The sequence below is a fragment of the Chenopodium album genome, chromosome 8, assembly GCF_948465745.1.
Source record: "Chenopodium album chromosome 8, dcCheAlbu1.1, whole genome shotgun sequence".
In the NCBI taxonomy this organism is placed as follows: Eukaryota; Viridiplantae; Streptophyta; class Magnoliopsida; order Caryophyllales; family Amaranthaceae; genus Chenopodium; species Chenopodium album.
Window position 1 is genome coordinate 74,960,788 of NC_137841.1, and position 21,036 is coordinate 74,981,823.

Genomic DNA, 21,036 nt, shown 5'->3' on the forward strand with positions numbered 1-21,036 from the left:
CCCATCTTATTACACTTCTCTATCTTCTTTTCTAACTAAAGTGTCACATGTCTTCTTACATTATTAATTTTTTATTACACTATCTCTCTTTAATTCTTTCATTAAACCTATGCTTCATCTTCCATGCACACTTCAATCCTTCATCATCATCTCCCCTCTTCAATTCAATCCTCAATTCCTCTTTTCTCTTTAATTTTCGCCCCCCCCCCACCCCACCCCACCCCACCCCACCCCAACACCTACACCTTCTATTCGCCACTTTAGTTCCAAAATTTTCTTTAATCATGTTTTCAATTACATATATACTTATTGATATTTCCTCACTTGTCTCTCAATGCAATTTTTTATGAATAACTCGTGCATTACTTGGGCCAGAAGGCTAGTATTTATTTACAAGGTAAAGGTAGTGACAACATTTTTTTATATATTATGTGGTTGTACCATTACTACGGTACATACATTAAAATTGACTTTATTTTCTTTTAAGTTGTCATAGTAAGTCCTTGTTCTCCTTTTTTTTTGGTAATAAAATGAAGGATTCTAATAAAACGATACCTTTTCTAGGTTAAGTTAATTTAGCTTTGTAGGTCAAACTTTCATTAAGGGTGTAAGCTTGTGCACGTATACGAGCTAAGTTGATTAACTCGTAAGTAGTCTACTCCATCAAGGTCTTCGTTACATACCAATATAAAATTGAGTACACTTATTCGATAATTATAATACCATGGAAGATTGAAATAAGTCTATATTCTCGCGGAACCACTATATTTAGCCTCGTTGGTATCTATAATTTCTAACACTTTGTTTGGATAGGAAGAAATGGAAGGAAAAGAAGAGAAGAGAAGAGAAGAGAAATGGAGGGGGACAAAATCTTTTGTTTGGGTAAAAGAATTGGGAAAGGAGAGGGAGGGATCCATTTTCTCTTTTTCTATAATAACCATAATCTCTCCAAAATTGGAGAGATTTGGAGGGAAAATTGAGCTCACCTCCTCCTCCCTTTCTTTTCCCTCCCTTCCCTTCCTCCATTTTTCCTCCCCTTCTTTTCCTTCCTTCTTTGCTATCCAAAACAAAGCGTAACAGAAGAAACAAGAAAAGTAGAGTTGACGACTAACTTGATTTATTTCCATGAAATTACATTTGATAGCCACAAAAGGCAAATACATACATATACAATAAACTAATTCATGCTTAGATAATAACTTATAAGAAGTATATATTTGATGGGTTTTTTTTTTTATTTTTTTTATTTTTTTTTATTTTTTTATTTTTATCTAGGAGATTTCAATGATTCCACTTGAGATTTTCCACGAGGACCCTTTAACCTTATGTAGAGACGATATTCATTAAATGTCATAGATGGATACAATGCTGGATTCTCAGAACTAACAAGTTCCTTTGCTGGTTCAATTAACAATTCACCCCTTGGATTGTAGAAGAATGCCAACGAAATTCTCTCTATATTAGGGTTTACAATTACCCTATGCTCTACGCTTTTGTATATAGCATTGCTTAGCACCTACAACAATTAATCAAGAAAATTGTTAATTAATGACCATATAAATTTAAAAATACCATTCAACGAACACTGAATTAACTCATAATGTACCTAGTATGCATATGAAAATTATACAATATTCAATAAAATCTAATAAAAGTAAGAATATTTGAATCAGTGGAATAAAATTAGAGGTTTACTAATTACTGAGAAACCACCTCTGCCTAATTGTTACTTTGTACGTAGTAGTATTTACGTCTTTTTAATGGCTCAATTGCATTTACATTGATACATATAAATCAAGCCCTTTTTGTTATTTTGAGAAGATCCATAGTTTTCGTATTTGAAAATTTATGGCATTAAAACTACTAAAAAAAAAATTTAATTGAAAATTTTACCCATAGTTTTTCAAATAGTATGAACACTAATTTGAAGGGTGAAAATGGTATGCCATCAACCATGTGAGGAGGTACAAATTCCACGTAAAATGACATTATTTAAATAAAGAAAGATAAGAATGCCAACTAGTGCAAGTGTGCAACTAAAAATAGAAAGGCGTGAATAAAAAAAAATTCAACTTTCAATTGCATGGTTAACAAACAATGGAACAAATGAACAATGTAACAAGTTGTTCAACTTCAAGTTGCTATTTATCAAATAAATATGGTTCAAGTTGATACCTTTATTTAATTTTTTTATGCACGTTTTATTAATTTTGATGTCAAATACTCCGAAATTCGAATGAGTTATCATACTCCATATTTATTTATATGATATCGTATCATAAATCTTCCTAAATATATTTGGTCCATATAAGAGTTATGAAATCTTGCACATGGGATGAAGATTGGGGTACACCAGAGGAATTGGCCAGCAAAAGTGATTGTACATTACACCAAATGGTGACTTTATTGAGCAAATCCTAATATCGGAGTACTTCCTATTATACTAATGGTGCGTTGTTTTCACATAAATAACTTATTAGACTTGATTGGACCAAAAAATGTATTTTCGTTAGGTGAAAAAAAATCTAATATCTAGAAATGGTTTATCATTTAATCGTTTTATAAAAGAAATCTAATAAATTAATTAGTTTCTTGTCAACTAGCTTGTCTAGCTTAGCACTTCAAACTATATAAAACTACTTAACTACTTTCCCAGCTCTATTATTGACAGAATTTTGGTGACCATGTTATTAAGGATGATGGAATTAATAATTTTATACAACCACTGGAAAAATTATTATCAATCATTTCATATTAGATGTATGATGATCTAATCCATCACGTAATTATATGGAATAAGCAACCTGATTTATTTGCACCAAAAAAGAATAAATAGGTGTGTTGGTCTTTTTAAAGATTTTTCACTAAAAACAATTTATTACGTTCATATTTTCATTTTTGATATTTAATAGTTTTACCAATCTAAATAGAGACAACAAAGATAGGGCCAACCTGAACCATGGTGGACCCTAAACAAAATGCTTAGTACATTTTAAAGATGACAAATTAAGTCTTTTTCATTGAGTAGGTGATGTATATTACAAATTATTGATAAAAATAAATCACTTGACTAATAGCCTTCCTTGCTTTAAAAACGACAAAAATGAGGTTAGTTAATCCATAAAGTACTTCAAGTTCAATTCATAAGATGTGATTGCAATTCAAAATATCGTTAATTTGTACATTTCTTATCCATTAATTCATATAGATAAGGGTTTATAATGCAGGACAGGTGGTTGATCCTAAATATAACAATACCAACATATATAGAATATATATTTTTAAATAATTGATCTATGTATTGACACGCGACATATAAAATTTGTCGCAATACATAAGGAGAGAAATTATTGTACTATAAATGTCTATAGTTTATGTCTTATAAAATTATCAAAATGAAAATGATTATTATATAGTGTTACAAGATTGTGATTTTTTTTTTTCTTTTTTTTTTTTTTTTTGTTGACAGGACAAAATTGAGAAATTATATCGTAGGATAATACAGTCAATTCACATGATGGTATCTTTTTCACCCCCTCATTCATCATACCATCTATAGTTATTTTTTGCATGATGCTCTGTTTTTCCCTATTATTTTTAGTAATATTGATTCTAATTATAGCAAAAGATGTATTCATGTTGGAATAATGAAACACTAACACATATATTGACTTGTTTGTCCCAACCAATGATAGGAAAAACATTCTATAATCTATATTCAACTATGAAATTAAATTAGAATAAAATAAAGTATATAGCATTCATGTCTACTACTTAGATTCCACATTCCAATTTTATAAGACAATTTTTGTTTTGTCTAGTTAGATTCCACGTTACAAGACCAAAAAAGTGAACAATAAATCAGGTTATCTTTATATCTAGAGAAGGTGTTATCGACCAATAAGATGAACTCTATTGATGTTTTGTAAAAGTTAATACATATTAAAAATTAAAGATTGAGGGCATCATAGAGTCCACTAGAAAACCTCCACATTGCATTTCTTACTTAGTGTTGATTGGCAAGCCCTCCTCTGTGGATTTGATAGCAAATTTATTAGCCGATTAGGTTGTTTAATGAGGTAGTTTAGCAACTAATTAAAAAATAGATTTCTAAGTTTATTAACTTAATTAAGGCTATTTTGTATAATAAAAACCAATTTCGATCTATACTAATTATTAATTATATTTGCAATAAAAAAAGAAAAAAAAAAAAGAAACGTCATTCAATCAGAAAAAGAAGCTAAAGTAAGTTTTGATAAGTGTAAATTACTACCTCCGATCCAAATTACTCGCAATTTCAGGGTATTATTTGTGAGATATAAAATATTCCAAAGTTGCGAGTAATTTGGACCGGATGTAGTATTAATTATATTTGCAACAAAAAAAAAAAAAAACAATTTAAATTAGTTCAACAAGGTCTTACTTATGAGTTTTAATTACACAATGACAATACATTCGAATTCCTAGCTCAAATAGAAAAACAAAAAAAGAAACCAAGATTTTATGATAATCTTAAAAGGATATTGTCCCTTTTTAACCCGTTTTTTGTTCATTATGGCCTTCTCTTTAGTGTGTTTATCTCTATCTTACTTTTTGTAATATTCTCCTCCCCACCACACTTCCTAAAACATTCACCGCTTGTAGACACACCCTACTTGTTGTTTGCTTCGAATAAATATAATATAATCGAGAATTCATATAAAATGAATGAAGAAATATTTTAATTTAAATGCATATTATGTCATAGAGTATGAATAAGAATAACAATTTACTATGGAGTAACATATAAGAGTACACAAATATATGAAAAAGTAAACACCAAGTAACACGTTTCACAAATGTGATTTGACTAAACTAACAAGTAAATTTAAGGGGGCATTCTAATAATATTATTTATGCATATATCATATTTTCTCGAGTCAAAACAGATTAGTTAAAAAAGTGCTGCAATATAACTACTACCATAATCCACGCTTTCAGTCATGAATAAAATTTGCGTTAAAAAATTTATCAATCATGTTAGTGAAATGATTATATAGTAATTAAATCAAAGATTACCGTCTTTTCAACCATAAAAAAGATGTTTGAACTCAAATGATTGACTAATCTTATATGTGTACTATATATAACATGCTTAATTTATTATAGTATTATTTTATAAAAGTTGACAATTTTTTTTTATTTTTTTTATTTTTTTATTTTTTATTTTTTATTTTTAAAAAGTCTTCCAAAGTTATGCCTTAGACATTTAGCACATAAGCACATTACTATTATAGAGAATTACGTACCTGAATTTGGTCACCAACGTTGATGATGAAAGCATGTTGAGCGGGTTTAACGGTTATCCATTTGTCATCTCTACGGACTTGAAGACCCGGTACATCGTGATCCGGCAGCAAAATGGTTAACCCACCCGGATCCGAATGAGAGGACAGTCCAAGGGTCAAGTCAGGTTGTGGGCATTTTGGGTAATAATTCACCCTTAAGCAAGCTCCATTTTCCTCCCCTCCAAATGCATTTTGAAGATAATTCTCCTCTAATCCAAGATTAGTCGAAAAAATTTTCATTAATCTTTGACCTAATTTCACCACTTCACCTAAGTATTCTTCGACCACCTCCCTGCATTTTACGGATTATATTAATATATTAGTCATATGGTCGAATAGCATTAATAAGTTACACGTACAAAAATAAGGATTATATTAGCAATTTAGCATGTAATTAAGGGTAAAAATTAATAAACTTTATTTCAAAGATAATTAAGGGATCTAGGCTCGTACATGCAAAATTGATAAAAAGGTAACAAAACACTAATTTAATGATTAACAAAATCTTAGGACTTTTGATGCTTACTTACTAAAGATCATAGGATTCATAGCATATGATTGTCTAACGTTGGATGACAATTAAGAAAGCACAAAGAGTGGCCCTTAATTAAGGATAAAGAAATTGGATAACGTGGTTCATAGTTGATGGTAAACCAAGTACATAGTAGTGTTAATTTAGCACCACGAGTATCCATTATAATGAAAGATGATCTTATTATTATGGACCAAAATTCATGCTAAATCTAGTAGAAAAAAAAGTTAGCACGTTAACATGTTTTTGATCCTTAAAATTATTGTGTTGTATTATCCACAAATTCTTTTATTATATTAACACGTCGTGATCAATATGAATATAGACATTATTATAAGCAGTGCAGGCACGTAACTATACACAGCAGACACAAAGTTATCTTACAAATAAATATCATATATAAACAGTGATTCATTATATAATTTACTAAAATAAATTCTTTGTTATATGTATTTTTCATCTAGAATACTTTGCAATGTCATTAAATTTGAATTTGATCTTTGAGTGTAAGACAATTGCATGACTAATATAGTAATATATTAAAATCATGTTGAATGCAAATTATCATGAAATGATATTTATCTCAAACTAAAAACAATATTATAGTGTTATTATAGCAATTGGACAATGTTTGACCGAACAAACTTTTCCTCTTTTTTATTTTGGGAATTATTTAAATTATTCTTATGCTTTGAAAAACTCTTTTGATAAATTATATAATCAAACTCGAGTTAGCGATAGTGTCACGAAAAGGGGGACAAGTTAATTGAATTAAAAAACAATGAACACCTGCCAACTAAAAATATTGTGGAAAAGGGAAATTTAATCTTACCCATGTGACTTAATAAATAAAAATAAATAAGGGGATACCTTTTAAATTTGCTGCCTTTTTTAATTACGTAAATCATTTTAGAAGTTATTTACTTAATTAGCAAGCTAAGCTAAGATTGTTTACTAATATAGAAATTAGCAACTTAATGAGAAGAGTATTATACAAATGTAAACAAGTTTGAAAATGTAAGCAAGACTTCTTCGTTAAAAACAATTTAATCATGAGATTTTATTTAATTTAATTTTTTTTTTTTACACAATTGAGATCCTCTTTCTTCGCTCTATCTCTTGAGAAACCTTCAGCTCCTCTTAAATGTATGATTTGACTTTGTCAATGCTTTGAAATCAATTTTGTAAGAACCATTTTTTTTTTTAAAGCTTCGGCACTACTATGAACTCGAATATTACGTAGTCCTTAACACTTTTCATAGGTAAATCCTACCTCGCTTTTTCATATGTACGTGTGTCCGGTCTCCACCAGGTACCATTGTATAGAATCATCTTGTATAAACTTCGTCCCTACTTTTATCTCAAGTTTTAGGTAATACCTTTTTGAATAAATTCTAGCTAGAACAACATTTTAAAAACGTGTTTGTTCTTCTATAAATATTACTCTCTATAAACTTCGTCCCTACTTGATCTGATCCCAAAAATCTGGTAGCAACTTTTAAAGATAAATTCTATGATTCTTTATTGGACAATAAGTCAATAACTATGTGCCTCATAATAAAAAAAAAAAAAAAATAAGGAGAATAAAAACGTATAATATCAAGGACAAGAATGAACCCCATTATCTTCCAATATGGAGATTTTTCACATTTTTTTAAAAATTATTATATTATCTTTCTATTAAAACTTATATATGGTACTAAAAGTCTTAAAATAATTATTTGTTATGTCCTTGCTAATTAAACTAATGAGTTGATTTTGATATTAAAAAAAAAAAAAGTAAAATATTAAAGGTAGGTACCTGTGATGAGGAGGTTGAGCAGGCCATTTGCAGTGATCCTTCAAGTTAGAAGGAAGATAATGAAGGAAGTAATAATCACTCCAATCAAGAACAGCGCCTTTCTCAACCCCAAGTCTACTTCCATACCCTTCATAAGTTTTAGGGTCGTTGGCATACTTTTGTTTCTCTTCCATGGGTTGGTAAAAGAACTCGCGCCAAGTTTGGCGCGCCTGATCCATGAGATCAGGGGGGACGCCGTGGTTAACGGCTTGGAAGAATCCCCAGACCCTGCAGGCCTCGCCTACTTTTTCTCTGGTGACCCGGACTTTATCTGGGTCACCAGAGAAGAGGCCTGAAAGGTCTATTAAGGGGATGTCCACCCCGTCCATAACCACGGGTTCCACTACAGGCCGCTCCGTCTCTGGTTTGACGTAGCGGTCCGGTATCCGGTCCAATCCGCTATCTGATAGGGATTGGACTCGGATTATCGGCTCAGGCCAATCCTGAACACAACTCATGATCTTATATATATATACTATTTTTTTTCTTCGCAAAAGTACGAAATCTCTAGCTATGTTGCTTGGTAATTTGTTTAAGATGATGATGGAAAAAAGAGAAGGAATTAGTTTGGAATTTATAGTGGTGTTGTAGGAGGGGGGGGGGGGGGTCAAAGGGGGGAAGAGGGAGTTAAAGGAAGAGAGGAAAGAAATGATGAGGTGATAGAAAGGAAAGAGGAACGTGGGATAAATAGGGTAAAAAATAATATAAAACGTGCGAGTTAGTGAGAGTAGTGTGATAAAAGGTAGTACTGCCTACTAACTAAGAAAGGGACATTTGGGTTTGGGTTAGGATGGATGTGCTTGTGGCCTTGTGGGAGTGTCTTTACTTGACCATGACAGGCCGACATTGGAGATAAAGAGAGCCTACTTAAGCTACCACACTCGATCATGCATTGGCTACTTGGCTAAGCTTTTGTTTCTCTTTCGTTTTTGTTAAATGCATCATTTTGAATTTTGCACTATTTATATGTTATGGCTCATGGTTGACTTAATTTTTTTGTTATTATAAAATGAATTAATTTATTATATAATATACCATTAGATTCATCACAACGTTTACTTTCATAATATAATTTTGTTACAAATTTTACTAGTAGAAAATTAAAGATATTAATGATCAAAGTTACGTTTTGGCAAATGTATGTGTCGATCAAAACTGATTCGTTTAAATAAAAAACAAATGAAGTACATACTTAATCCTTTGTTTTTATTTTTTTAAAAAAAATATATAATAGTGTATATTTGAATAACTACATCACTTAATAAATATACTTATCTCTTACATATATAGAATTATTTTTCTGTATTTTACTTCTTATTGCCTATCTCCTTCTCCACTGATATTATTTACAAACTTTCTTCACTCCTTTGTGATGGACCCCTCATCCATATATACTCACTCTTTCTTTATGCGGGCATTTTTTTAAGTTGCAATGTTTAGACTTTTACGTTTATCAATATATAATTTCATTCTTATATCTTTAATTATAAGCAAGTAAAAAATATGTGAAAGTTTAATTTTGTGAAAATATAAATCGAAATAAACCTAATTCATAACAATATCCCACATGACTTATTTTGCCCAACATTTAATTTAAATAAGGTGGTCAAATGGGAGACATGAATCGTGCAATTTTCCAAACATTATATTGCAAGCTAGCAGGCCGTGCCAATGTTGACCACCTCTAGTTTGAACGTGTAGGCCCGGCCCATATATCATGCTAGCATATTTCGTAAATTAGTGACCTATTAGTAAGAAATAGATCTTAGACACATACGACACAGACTATACTGTTTGGCTAATGCCAAATTTTCAAATTGATATTCATGCACAGTCTATGAGCCACCATTGTATCTCTCATGTTATATCGTGTAAAGGTGGGTACTGGCTGGTTGGTGTAGGTCCACATATTGTGCCGGTGCGCCTTGTGCTCAAGCAGGTCGTACCTAAACAAACCAAGAAAAAGTCGTGTCATGATGGGCTCATACCAATCATTCTAAAGCGGAATGCATGTACTATCTGACTCACATGCCATGCAAGCGGGGCTCCTCGGATCGGTTATATTTATATATTTGGTGAAATAGTTTTTTTATTTTTTTAAAAAAAGGTAAGTCGATATACGGGCTGACCCGTTGTGTTCGTGCCAACCTTTGAAAATGACGTTCATGTACAATCCATGACCCACGAACTAGTGTATCTCTAGCGACATGTTGGCCTCGTGTCAAGCTGTGTCGGGTCATTTTCGTGCCGTGCCTACCCTTGTGCCAATTTGATGAATGCCTTCCTCTAAGCTTGTACTGGGCTCGGGCCATTTTCTTGCCGGCTCGGCCCATGCACAACTTAATTATTAGCTTCCCATCCTCTTTAATTATTCTTTATACTTGTAAGAAAAACATGGATAAACAAATTCTTTTAATGATAACCTGTAAACAACTAACGGCCTCTACATCCGCAAACGCCAAAATAAGAAAGATAAACTGAGTGAAACTCGAGAATATTCGTGTAAAGAAATTTCAAGATGATGTAATTTGTTAAGATAGGATTAATGCCCGCCAAATAAAAAAAAAGTTAGGATTAATGGTCCAAAATGGCAATACATGATTGGTTCGAAACTACACTTATGTATGCTGAAATGGAATTATTTATTTCTTTATTTGGTGAAGATTCAAAGAAGCTCAAGTGGAGATCATTTCACTATCAGCCAAATGAAGTCGTGAACCATTTGATATCTTATTTGATATCTTCCATTAATCAATTTTATATACTAAAAAACATACAAAATAAACATGTGTGCGAGTGTATGAGTATGCCGATCTTTCCATTCTATGAATATTAGCTTTTCTCGTTCCATGATTATTCAAAAATGTAAAATTTTGTTTTAATTAACTATTATAATATATTTTTAATTTAATTTCAAAATTAAAATTTTTTTAATGTTGCATCCACATTTCAAATCCTACGAGTTTTCATATAATGGACGTGATATAGTTTATATAAATTAATCATGGGTTTTAAGTTTTAACTATCGACTTAAATTTTTTTATTGAATTGGACCTTTAGAAGTCTTTAACAACTAACAGTTTAGTTGAATTCGTCCTCAAACATTTTTTTATGAATTACAAAAGGCGGGATGAGAATCAATCTTGGAATCTTCTGGAATTAGAAAGGGAGCTCTAACAACTTGAGCTATCCCTCACACTCAGCTCCTGTTCCTTTATGAACAAACCCAGATTTTAGTGTGAGAAAGTAGAGAGAGAAAGGAGAGAGAATAGAACAATTAAGAAGAAGAAGTAAATTTGGTAAAAAGAAATCACTTTCATTAAATGTAATATGACAGTATATATACAGCATATAAGACAAAAGTGGGTAACAAACCCATAACAAACTTTGTCCTAAAATCAAGAAAACCACTAATCAAAATATCTGATCTAATAATCTTAACACCCCCCACTCAAGATGGAACTGGGGTAGAAGAACAGGGCCAATTTTGAAAGGGAATTTGAGTAATCAAACCAATTTTGCTACTCAAAAAATGGTGTTGATCTGCACCAAGTTGTTTTGTCATAATATCAGCCAGTTGCATAGCTGATTTCACATGAATTGTCTGAATAAAACCAGACTGTACATTCTCTCTAACAAAATGTACATCCAATTTCTGATGTTTGCTTCTCAACTGTTTAGTTTTCTCATGGAAAACTGGATTTTCTGCCATGTGTATTGCAGAAACATTATCACAAAATAGAGTGATGGGAGTCGGAACATGTATACCCAAATCCTCTAACAATCCTTCCAACCAGATAATTTCATTTGTAGTATAACTCATGCTCCTGTATTCTGCTGTTGTAGAGCTTTTAGACACAACCTGCTGCTTCTTAGTCTTCCAGGAAATCAGAGATTTACCCAAGAAAACACAGTAACCAGATAAAGATCTTCCAGTATCATCACATGTACCCCAATCTGCATCACAGTATGCAGAAAGCCTCAAATCATTATCAGCAGGATAAAACAAACCCATGTTCAAGGTTCCCTTTAGATACTTAAGAACATGAGTAACAGCAGACATATGAGGTTGCCTAGGTTGATGAAGAAACTGACTTAGCTGCTGAACAACATAGCTAATGTCAGGCCTTGTAAGATTAAGATACAGAAGCTTTCCAATTAATCTCCTAAACATCTCAGGATCTGAAAGCAGTTCTCCTTCAAAATTACTCAATTTTAAACCTCTAGGCAAAGGAAATTGAGTTGGAGAACAGGTTTCCATGTGAGCATCTCTAAGCATATCTAAAATATATTTCCTTTGATTCAAAAGAATACCAGAATCAGACCTTGTAACCTCAATTCCAAGGAAATATTTGAGATGCCCCAAATCCTTAATAGTGAATGCCTTATGTAAAGCTGTCTTCAAAGAATCTGACAGCACACTGTCGTTCCCAGTAATCAACAAATCATCAACATAGACTACCACAGCAGTAAAAGAATCTCCTTCCCTTCTCACAAACATTGAATAATCTTGCTTTGATTTGGTAAAACCAAAATCAATAAGAAACTGACTTAACTCCTTGTTCCAGCACCTTGAAGCTTGTTTAAGACCATAAATTGATCTCTTTAGCTTGCAGACTTGACCAGGCATAGCCTTATTATAACCTTGAGGTGGTGTCATATACACCTCTTCATCCAGATAGCCATGAAGAAAGGCATTATTCACATCGACTTGTTGTATATCCCAACCATGAGCAGCTGCTAAAGCAATAATAGTTCTAACAGTTGAGAATTTAGCAACAGGACTGAAAGTATGTTTGTTATCTTTGCCTTCAACTTGTTTGTCCCCTCTAGCCACAATTCTAGCCTTACACCTCTCAATTGTTCCATCTGGGTTAAACTTAGTTTTGTAAACCCATTTGGAGCCAATTGCTTTCTTTCCATCAGGCAAATCAGTAACTTCTCAAGTGCCTGTCTTCTCCATGGCTTCAAGTTCTGTATTCATTGCTGTAACCCATTCTTCATGATCTTTTGCTTGATTGTAGGTACTAGGTTCAAAAGCAGTTAATACATTTGCAATATTAACCTGCATCTCTTTATCCAAAACCGAAACAGTTGGAGTAGCAAAAATATTGAAAGAAGCACTAGAATCTGACTGAATGTCTGGTTGTCTGTGCTGTAAACCAGGAATATTAACCTCAAAATTGTCAAACTTCTTAGGAATATTCCTTACCCTGTGAGAAATTCTAGGAACAGGAGGTTGAACTTCATTAGAAGGAGAAGAAGAAGCTGAACTATCTGTGAGACTATTATCAGAACCAGAATAAACAGAGACATCCTGAGGAATAGGAGAACTAGAAGAAGAAATAGAAGGAGTATCAGAAACAAGCAACTCAGGAAACACAGGATTATCAACCACAGCAGGATTCACAAGTTCCCTTTGAAGAATCAAAGAACTCTCATTCTCTGTAAAATCCTTAAAAGGAAATGAATCTTCCACAAAATACACATCCCTGCTCAAAATGAACTTGTGAGCCTGTAAATCATACAACTTATATCCCTTCTGGCCAAAAGGATACCCCAGAAACACACACCTCTTAGACCTTGCCTCAAACTTATCACCTGTCTTTTGTGCAGCAAAACAAAGGCAACCAAGAACCCTTAGATGAGAGTAATCAGGTTTCTTTTGAAACAACACCTCAAAAGGAGATCTCCACCCCAAAACAGAACTAGGCAGTAGATTAATCAGGTAAGTAGCTGCTAGTAAACACTCACCCCAGAATTTAAAAGGAAGATGAGCATGAATTCTTAATGTTCTAGCTGTTTCCAACAGGTGTCTATGCTTGCGTTCCACCCTACCATTCTGCTGTGGGTTACCAGGAACACTTCTTTGATGGACTATACCATTCTCAGCAAAAAACTTGGCACAAGCATCTTGAATGATCTCAGTACCATTATCACTCCTAATCATTTAAGCTTCTTACCAAATTGAGTATTCACATATGCTAGAAAACCAGACAACACATACAAAACCTGAGTCTTATCTTGAAGTAAATAAGTCCAAGTAACCCTAGTATGATCATCTAGGATAGTTAAAAAATAGGATGCACCTGACATGGTAGGCCTTCTGTATTTACCCCACAAATCAACATGGATTAAATCAAAAGAACCAGCAGCCATAGAAGATGATAAATGGAAAGGAAATTTATGATGCTTCCCAAGAACACATGCTTCACAAGAAAATTCACAATTCTTATTGCCTGATATTGGAACAATTACATGTTTTAAATTGCTAGCAGAAATATGTCCTAACCTAGCATGAATAACATCAATACTAGGAATTACAGTCTTAGTAATAGTATTATTTGCAAGCATGGAATTATCATCATGCTGAGAAGACATATGAAAAGAAGGAACAAAAGAAGAATGAGAGGAAACAGGAGTAAACTTGTAGAGTCCAGAACATCTTGTTCCAACTGCTCTAACTTGATTAGACAGAAGGTCCTGAAATAAGCACAAGTTCTTCTCAAATTGTGCAATCAGATTATGACTATCTAACAATTTTCCTACTGAAAGCAAATTATGCTTAAAAGAAGGAATATAGAACACATTTTGTATAAGAAGATCAGGTGTCAAATTGACAGAACCAGCATATAAAACCATAGCAATTGTTCCATCAGGCAATTTAACTTTAATTGGAATATCTAGAATGTGAATTGAAGCAAATAAAGACAAATTACCAGCCATATGATCACTAGCACCAGTATCAATAATCCAAGCATTTTTATCAAACATATTCATCAAATCAACAACATGAGAGACAACAGTTATACCTGCAAAATTCACTGCAGGAGAATATAAAGGATTGTCTGAGAGAGCATTGTTCTGCATCATCTTCATAAAATCATTGTACAGATGAGACATAACTGTAGGATCTGGCAGATGAGAAGTAGAAGCAGATACATCTCCAGTCTGTGATGGTGCCTTGCCAAGAAGACCAGAACCAGAACCAGCAAACACATTACTCGCCAATCTAGCAGAACTAGGATTCTTTGCCTTCAATAAAGTATACCACTCAGGTACACCATACAGCTTGAAACATTGATCAACTGGATGACCACGCTTCTTACAATGATCACAAACTACTTCTGACTTCTGCCTCTTGAAATCCTTCTTGTACTGATATGTAGGTTTAGGAAAAACCTTAGGAGTAATTGCAGCATTAACAGAAGCATGCAGAGCACTTGATTCAGCAGAAGTAGACATGATATTTAGCTTATTCTGTTGTTCGATTTGCTGCAAAGTATGATATGCCTTATTTATCGAAGGTAAAGGATCAAGACTTAATAGATTCGTCTTAACCTGATCATAATCACGATTAAGACCGGCCAATAACTGCATCAGTTTCTTCCTCTGATCCATTTCAAGAATCTTCTTCAAAATACCACAACTACATAACTTCAGTGCTCCACAATTACAATCAGGAAAACCTTCGAGAGTCTGTAATTGATCCCAAATACTTTTCAATTTCCCATAGTATTCAGCAATACTATCATTGTTCTGATTTGTAAGCCCTAAATTGCGATGCAACTCAAACAATTGAGGAGCATTTGAATGTCCAAATCTCTCGGTAATTTCTCTCCACAATTCAGCGGAAGAATTTACAAACATGAAACTCTCAGCCAAATTCTTATCAATAGAATTCAATAACCAGGACATTACCATATAGTCGTTTCGCAGCCATTTCTGGTAATCCGGAGAATCAACTCCAGGAGACGGTAAAGTTCCATCAACAAACTGCAATTTGTTGCGAGCAATCAGGGCCATACGCACCGTTCGACTCCAATTGATGAAATTCGAACCAGTAAGAAACAGATTTCCAAGTTGCATGCCTGGATGATCGCCATTAGAGAGATAATAAGGATCGGAGAAATTAACTCCATTAGTGTTCTGCTGATTCTGTTCCATTGCAAAGAGGAATCGCAATTCGACGAAATCACAAATCGAAGATAAAATTTCAAGAAAAAAAAATCAAGAAACAGAGAGAATCAATCAGGAAGAATCAATCGAAGAAACGATTGATAATAAAGAAAGAAGAAAAATACTGTGATTATCGCAAGAAAACAGCGAAAATCAACAATCTAAGCTTCCTTGAAGCTCTGATACCATGAACAAACCCAGATTTTAGTGTGAGAAAGGAGAGAGAATAGAACAATTAAGAAGAAGAAGTAAATTTGGTAAAAAGAAATCACTTTCATTAAATGTAATATGACAGTATATATACAGCATATAAGACAAAAGTGGGTAACAAACCCATAACAAACTTTGTCCTAAAATCAAGAAAACCACTAATCAAAATATCTGATCTAATAATCTTAACACTTTATTTGTGCTCTAACATGCAACAATCAAAACTCCTATTCCTTATTTGTTCATGTTTTCATTTTGCATAATTTTAAATGTACATACATTTAAGCATCAATTAAAGATAATTAGATGCTACTCTTACAAAGTACTAATTTTTTCTCAACTCGAATTGACAATTCTAAAGTAAACTAACTTAAGTAAGGAAACGAAGAGAGTATCTAATTCGATCATGACACGATTACTTAAATGTGCTGGCTAGGGTAACTCTTACAAAACCATCAATACAATGTATTTAAGTGTATTAAAGTATATGAAAACCGGCAGCCGAAATATTAAATAAAAAGGTATAAAAACAGTTAAATAGTAGCAGCCGAAATTCATGCCGATCACGGAAGTTGAGATAATTAACTAAGAAAACGGCAACAAGCAGAGAAGAGTGCAATGTGACGTTGATGCAATGATGCATTATTCATAATTCATACTTATTACACACAAACAAACACATTTCATTTTACATCTTATTCTAAGCCACACTTATTCAATACAATATCCAACCAAACACCTCCACGCTTAAGAAATCAACGTCTAGCTCAAATAAATTCAACTCGCCTGATTTGATCCGATCTAATTTAAATATATGTTAACTTTTGTAATTGACACCTAATGAACGATAACTTTTGTAACATTTTTTCCTGGGTAAATCAAAATACATTTGTTTATTCCTTATTATTATTATTATTATTATTATTATTATTATTCCTCCCTCTATCTCATACTGCAATGCTTGTTTTCCTCTTTGGTAAACCAAATTACAATGCACGTTTCTATTTAAAGGTTGAATTGTTTGACATGTTTGACATTATTACCTTCTTTTTGATGAATTGTCATCTTATATATATATATATATACTTTTGATATCAATTTTCAACAATTTTTTCGCTATCTATCTCATTAAGTATTTCCAACTATTTTTAATTTATCTCTATTTCTTTCTAACCCCACATGTATATATGTACTTTTAATCATTAGTTTTAAGTAATTTACAACTTTAATTTCAGTGGAAAAAACTCAAACAAGTTTTGTATATGAGATGAAAATAGCATTTTTTATGGTAGGCATAAATGCACTGAATTGAAATTACTAATTTGAGGCAATTCAATAATGATTCATAGTCCCATAATTAAATTAGAAAGCATAAGAAAACAAAGAACTATGAATAATCAAGGTGTGATATATAAAAATTTCGGCTAGTGTTCCAAATCCAAAGGATGTGGATGAACAATTGATTAATTGTGGGGAACAATTATAAATTATAATACAAGTTGAAAACTTTTTGCCGACAAATAAAATCCAGTATTTTGTGTATGACAAGTTTATGCACGTGAAGTTCACATGGGTGTGACATATTCTTATCACAGAATTTATGATCTAATCATCTAACAGTAGTTCACTTGGAAAACTAAATAAAAGTAGTTGATCTATTTTTGGTAAGATATTGTTTGCGCACCATGTTATGTACAACTCCAACGAAAATTAAACCTTCCTCGATCAATAAACCTATGAGTCAGAGAAGGAGGGATAGCTTAAGTGGTTAGAGCTCCCCTTTCGGTTTCAGGTGATCCTGAATCGATTCTCACCATCCGTCCTTGTGGCTCTCTAAACACCCAAAAAAAAAAAAAAAAAAAAAAAAAAAAAGAAAGAAACTTACGAGTCACCAAAATGTTGGCTTAGAAGATTATTATCATTAATTGTACGAGTTGTTATTTTAATATGGAAAATGTTATACATAGCACTTAGGGCTATATATAATCATTAAATTTACACTTGAAAATCGTAAAAAGTTGAGAAATTATAAAAATATAAACACTAATTACACTTATTTACGAGTGTTTTTTTCATGAATTCCTAATTTAATACAATTTCCAAGAATGAATTTATTGCTTATATATAGCTCTTATCCTTTTAATATTATATGTATGTTTGATACGTGACCTACATACATAGATTCATAGAATATCAAAGAATGCAAAGCACACACGACGTGATGAAACATTGAAGAGGAAAATGAATGTATATATTTTTTTTTTTTGAAAGAAAGCTAAGCCATTCATTAATTAGAAGAAAGGCGATCCATAAGTACATACGGAGCTACATCTTGGGGACAATGATTTTCCCAAATTTGTTCAACTCCGAGAGGAATAAGCTTAGCTAGAGAGTGAGCGACACTATTGCCATCACGTTTAACATGGGACCAAATGACAGACCGGAAGAAAGTACAAAAATAAAGGATATCACCTAATACCGTATCCAACTCCATGGAGCTAATGGCACTATTTGACAAACGGTCAATCACCAGCTTACAATCGGACTCCAGAATGATGTCCTGCACCCCGAACTTCCTGCCAGTTTTGAGTGCGAACATAATCGCTTTCGCTTCAGCCACTTCAGGGGGGCAGAAAGCTTTTACTCTACGGGTAACAGCCCACAGAATGGTGCCCTCGTGGTTCCTGGCAGCCACACCCAATCCAATCCATCCCTCATCAGCAAGAGACGCATCCGTATTAATTTTAACAAGGTGTTCAGGAGGAGCTAACCAAGTTGTTCTAGTTCGCACAGGGTGAGAGATAACAGAGCTGTAGATACGAGTGGTATAGCTCCCAAACTCTTCAACATAGCGAGCGACACGTTGGGTGATGATCTCATTGGGAGTGTCTTTGTTCTGATAAATTTTGAGGTTTCGTTCCCCCCATATACACCAAGCCAAGAACATACCACGTTGTACCACTTTCGCATCAAGTGTTTTCCAGCTAGTTACTAAGTCACAGAGAGAGGTAGCAACCCCCCACACAGCCATTTGCTCACATTGACTGTCCACCCAGAGGTCCTTAACCCGGTTGCAGCCTACAAAGGCATGCTCAACAGTCTCTAGCTCCACACCACACCATGGGCAGGAAGCGTCCTCAATTAAGTGTCTGTAGAGAAGAAGACTTCGGGTTGGAAGAGTGCCAGTACAAAGTCTCCAAAAGAAGTGCTTCACCTTGGGGATAACTTCGGCTTTCCAAATTTCCACCCAAGCATGGTGGAATTTGTAAAAATCACATCCCTTCCCCAGTAAGTAAGCTGATTTGACTTTGTAATCGCCACCTTTAGAGAAAGCCCAGCATAACTCATCCTTAATCCCTTGTTCACTAAGAGGAATTGCAAGGATACAACGCACATCCCTCTCATTAAACACCTCATCAATCTTCTCAGTGCGCCATTCCATGTTGTCCGCATCAATAAGATCATCAACCCTTTGCAAATCATCTCTGACAGTGCTTGAAATGAACATGCCTTCTCCATCAACCACCCAAGGTCGTGCCATATATTCACCCTTCTCCCATCCCCAATGCGCCACAGCATACACTCTTTAATGAGAGCTTTTGATGACCTAATGCTTCTCTAAGAAAAGCTGCCAGCAAGCCCCAAAGATGAATCAAGAAAATCACTATTTGGGTAGTATTTTGCCTTCATGACCTGGCTAAGAAGAGAGTCCGGAGCCTTAGATAATCTCCAAGCTTGACGGCCCAAGAGTGCATCATTGAAGACACTTAGGTCACGAAAACCCATGCCACCCAAACACTTCAAGGTACACAATGAATCCCAATTTTTCCAATGAATTTTCCGTTTTCCATCCGAGGATCCCCAAAAAAATCTTGCCATGATCGAGTGAATACGTTGGATAACTGAAGCCGGAAACTTGTAAACACCCATCAAATATGAAGGAATAGCTTGAATAACAGATTTTAGGAGAATTTCCTTTCCAGCCCGAGAGAGTAGCTTTTCCTTCCAACCTTGGAGTTTCTTCCAAATTCTATCAATAACAGCTTCAAAGATGGTTTTCTTCGATATGCCAATGATGGTAGGGATACCAAGGTATTTTTCATGTCTGTCCACCTGTCGCATTTTTAAAACGCTCATCAACTCTTCTCTTTGCTCCTGACTCACCCCGAACTAAAGGACACTTCGGACTTTTCATAGTACGTATATATGCATCATAAATTTTGCAATATATATTCATTACTTTGGTTTTTTTGGTTAATTAAGTTGCAAATAAAGTTTTGACTTTTGTATTGTCTGCTTACTTTACTTTAACTATCTTATATACTACCTCCGTTACACATTATTTGCAACGATTAGACATTTTTCCTCTCTACTTTATGTCAAATCGTTGCAAATAATATGTAACGGAGGTAGTATTTAGATTTTAAAAGTTATAATACAAAATGTATAGCTATGTGCCATCTTGTAATTAAGATTTACTTTAATGTATAAATCAAAAATATTTATGTTTTTATAAGGTTTGTTTATTGATAAATAAATATATTAATTATTAAACTTATGCATAAACAATTTTAAGTATCAAGATCCGGCTAATGGGGTAGAGCTAGTGTTTTTTTTAGTGATTTTCATCAAGGTATATCACTACCTTGGTAGAACTTGATATTGTATACAATTTGTTGTTTATTAATAATAATGCTTCTTGAGCGCCCTTTCAAAAAAAAAAAAAATAATAATATTTGAGTGCCGAGAAAGTACAGTGAAAAAATCTTATATAAAGTCGTAGTGCATTACAACTGACAAGCTAGAGTGTCTGCATGAAATTGTTCAATTGAAAAGAAAACGAATCATCTATAAAGACATAAAGTATGAGTAATTAGATTGTGTACTGTTTTAAAAGTCTAGATAATGAGTATGTGCAAGAGATCGTACGTGATCTCAATGCAAATAGGTAAAATTATCGGACTTCAAATTCCTCGTGTTTTTAATATGTTGGAATTGAACATGTTGATTGTTTCACTTTAGTTTTTCATCATCATACTTTCGAAATTTCTTGACACATTAACAAAGTATATATTGCACTAAAGAAAAAGATTTCAATTTCAAGCATATGGAAAATGAATGATGTCTTGGCTTGACCACTTGGAGGTAACTCAAATCTACTAATGTAG

At 33.2% G+C, this 21,036-nt stretch overlaps 2 protein-coding genes across 2 annotated transcripts; both read right to left on the minus strand.

Annotated features, from left to right (window-relative positions):
- Positions 1-1,084: 1,084 nt before the first annotated feature.
- Positions 1,085-8,252, minus strand: LOC145642411 (jasmonate-induced oxygenase 2-like). The gene is made up of 3 exons (XM_081693590.1): positions 7,661-8,252; positions 5,289-5,619; positions 1,085-1,516 (listed from the first exon to the last, which is right to left on the minus strand). The coding sequence occupies exons 1-3, from the start codon at positions 8,155-8,157 to the stop codon at positions 1,268-1,270; spliced, it is 1,077 nt and encodes a 358-aa protein (XP_081549716.1). The 5' UTR covers positions 8,158-8,252; the 3' UTR covers positions 1,085-1,267.
- An 11,234-nt stretch (positions 8,253-19,486) lies between these two features.
- On the minus strand, positions 19,487-19,990 carry LOC145555515 (putative mitochondrial protein AtMg00310). The gene has a single exon (XM_081617249.1). The coding sequence runs from the start codon at positions 19,988-19,990 to the stop codon at positions 19,487-19,489; it is 504 nt and encodes a 167-aa protein (XP_081473375.1).
- Positions 19,991-21,036: the final 1,046 nt, after the last annotated feature.

Excerpts from the sequence above, each read along its gene's own strand:
- LOC145642411 (XM_081693590.1), bottom strand. The coding sequence starts at position 8,157 with ATGAGTTGTGTTCAGGATTGGCCTGAGCCGATAATCCGAGTCCAATCC. Across the intron at positions 5,620-7,660 it reads GCTCAACCTCCTCATCACAG|GGAGGTGGTCGAAGAATACT; the intron begins GTACCTACCTTT and ends CGTAAAATGCAG. Across the intron at positions 1,517-5,288 it reads ACGTTGGTGACCAAATTCAG|GTGCTAAGCAATGCTATATA; the intron begins GTACGTAATTCT and ends TAATTGTTGTAG.
- LOC145555515 (XM_081617249.1), bottom strand. The coding sequence starts at position 19,990 with ATGCGACAGGTGGACAGACATGAAAAATACCTTGGTATCCCTACCATC.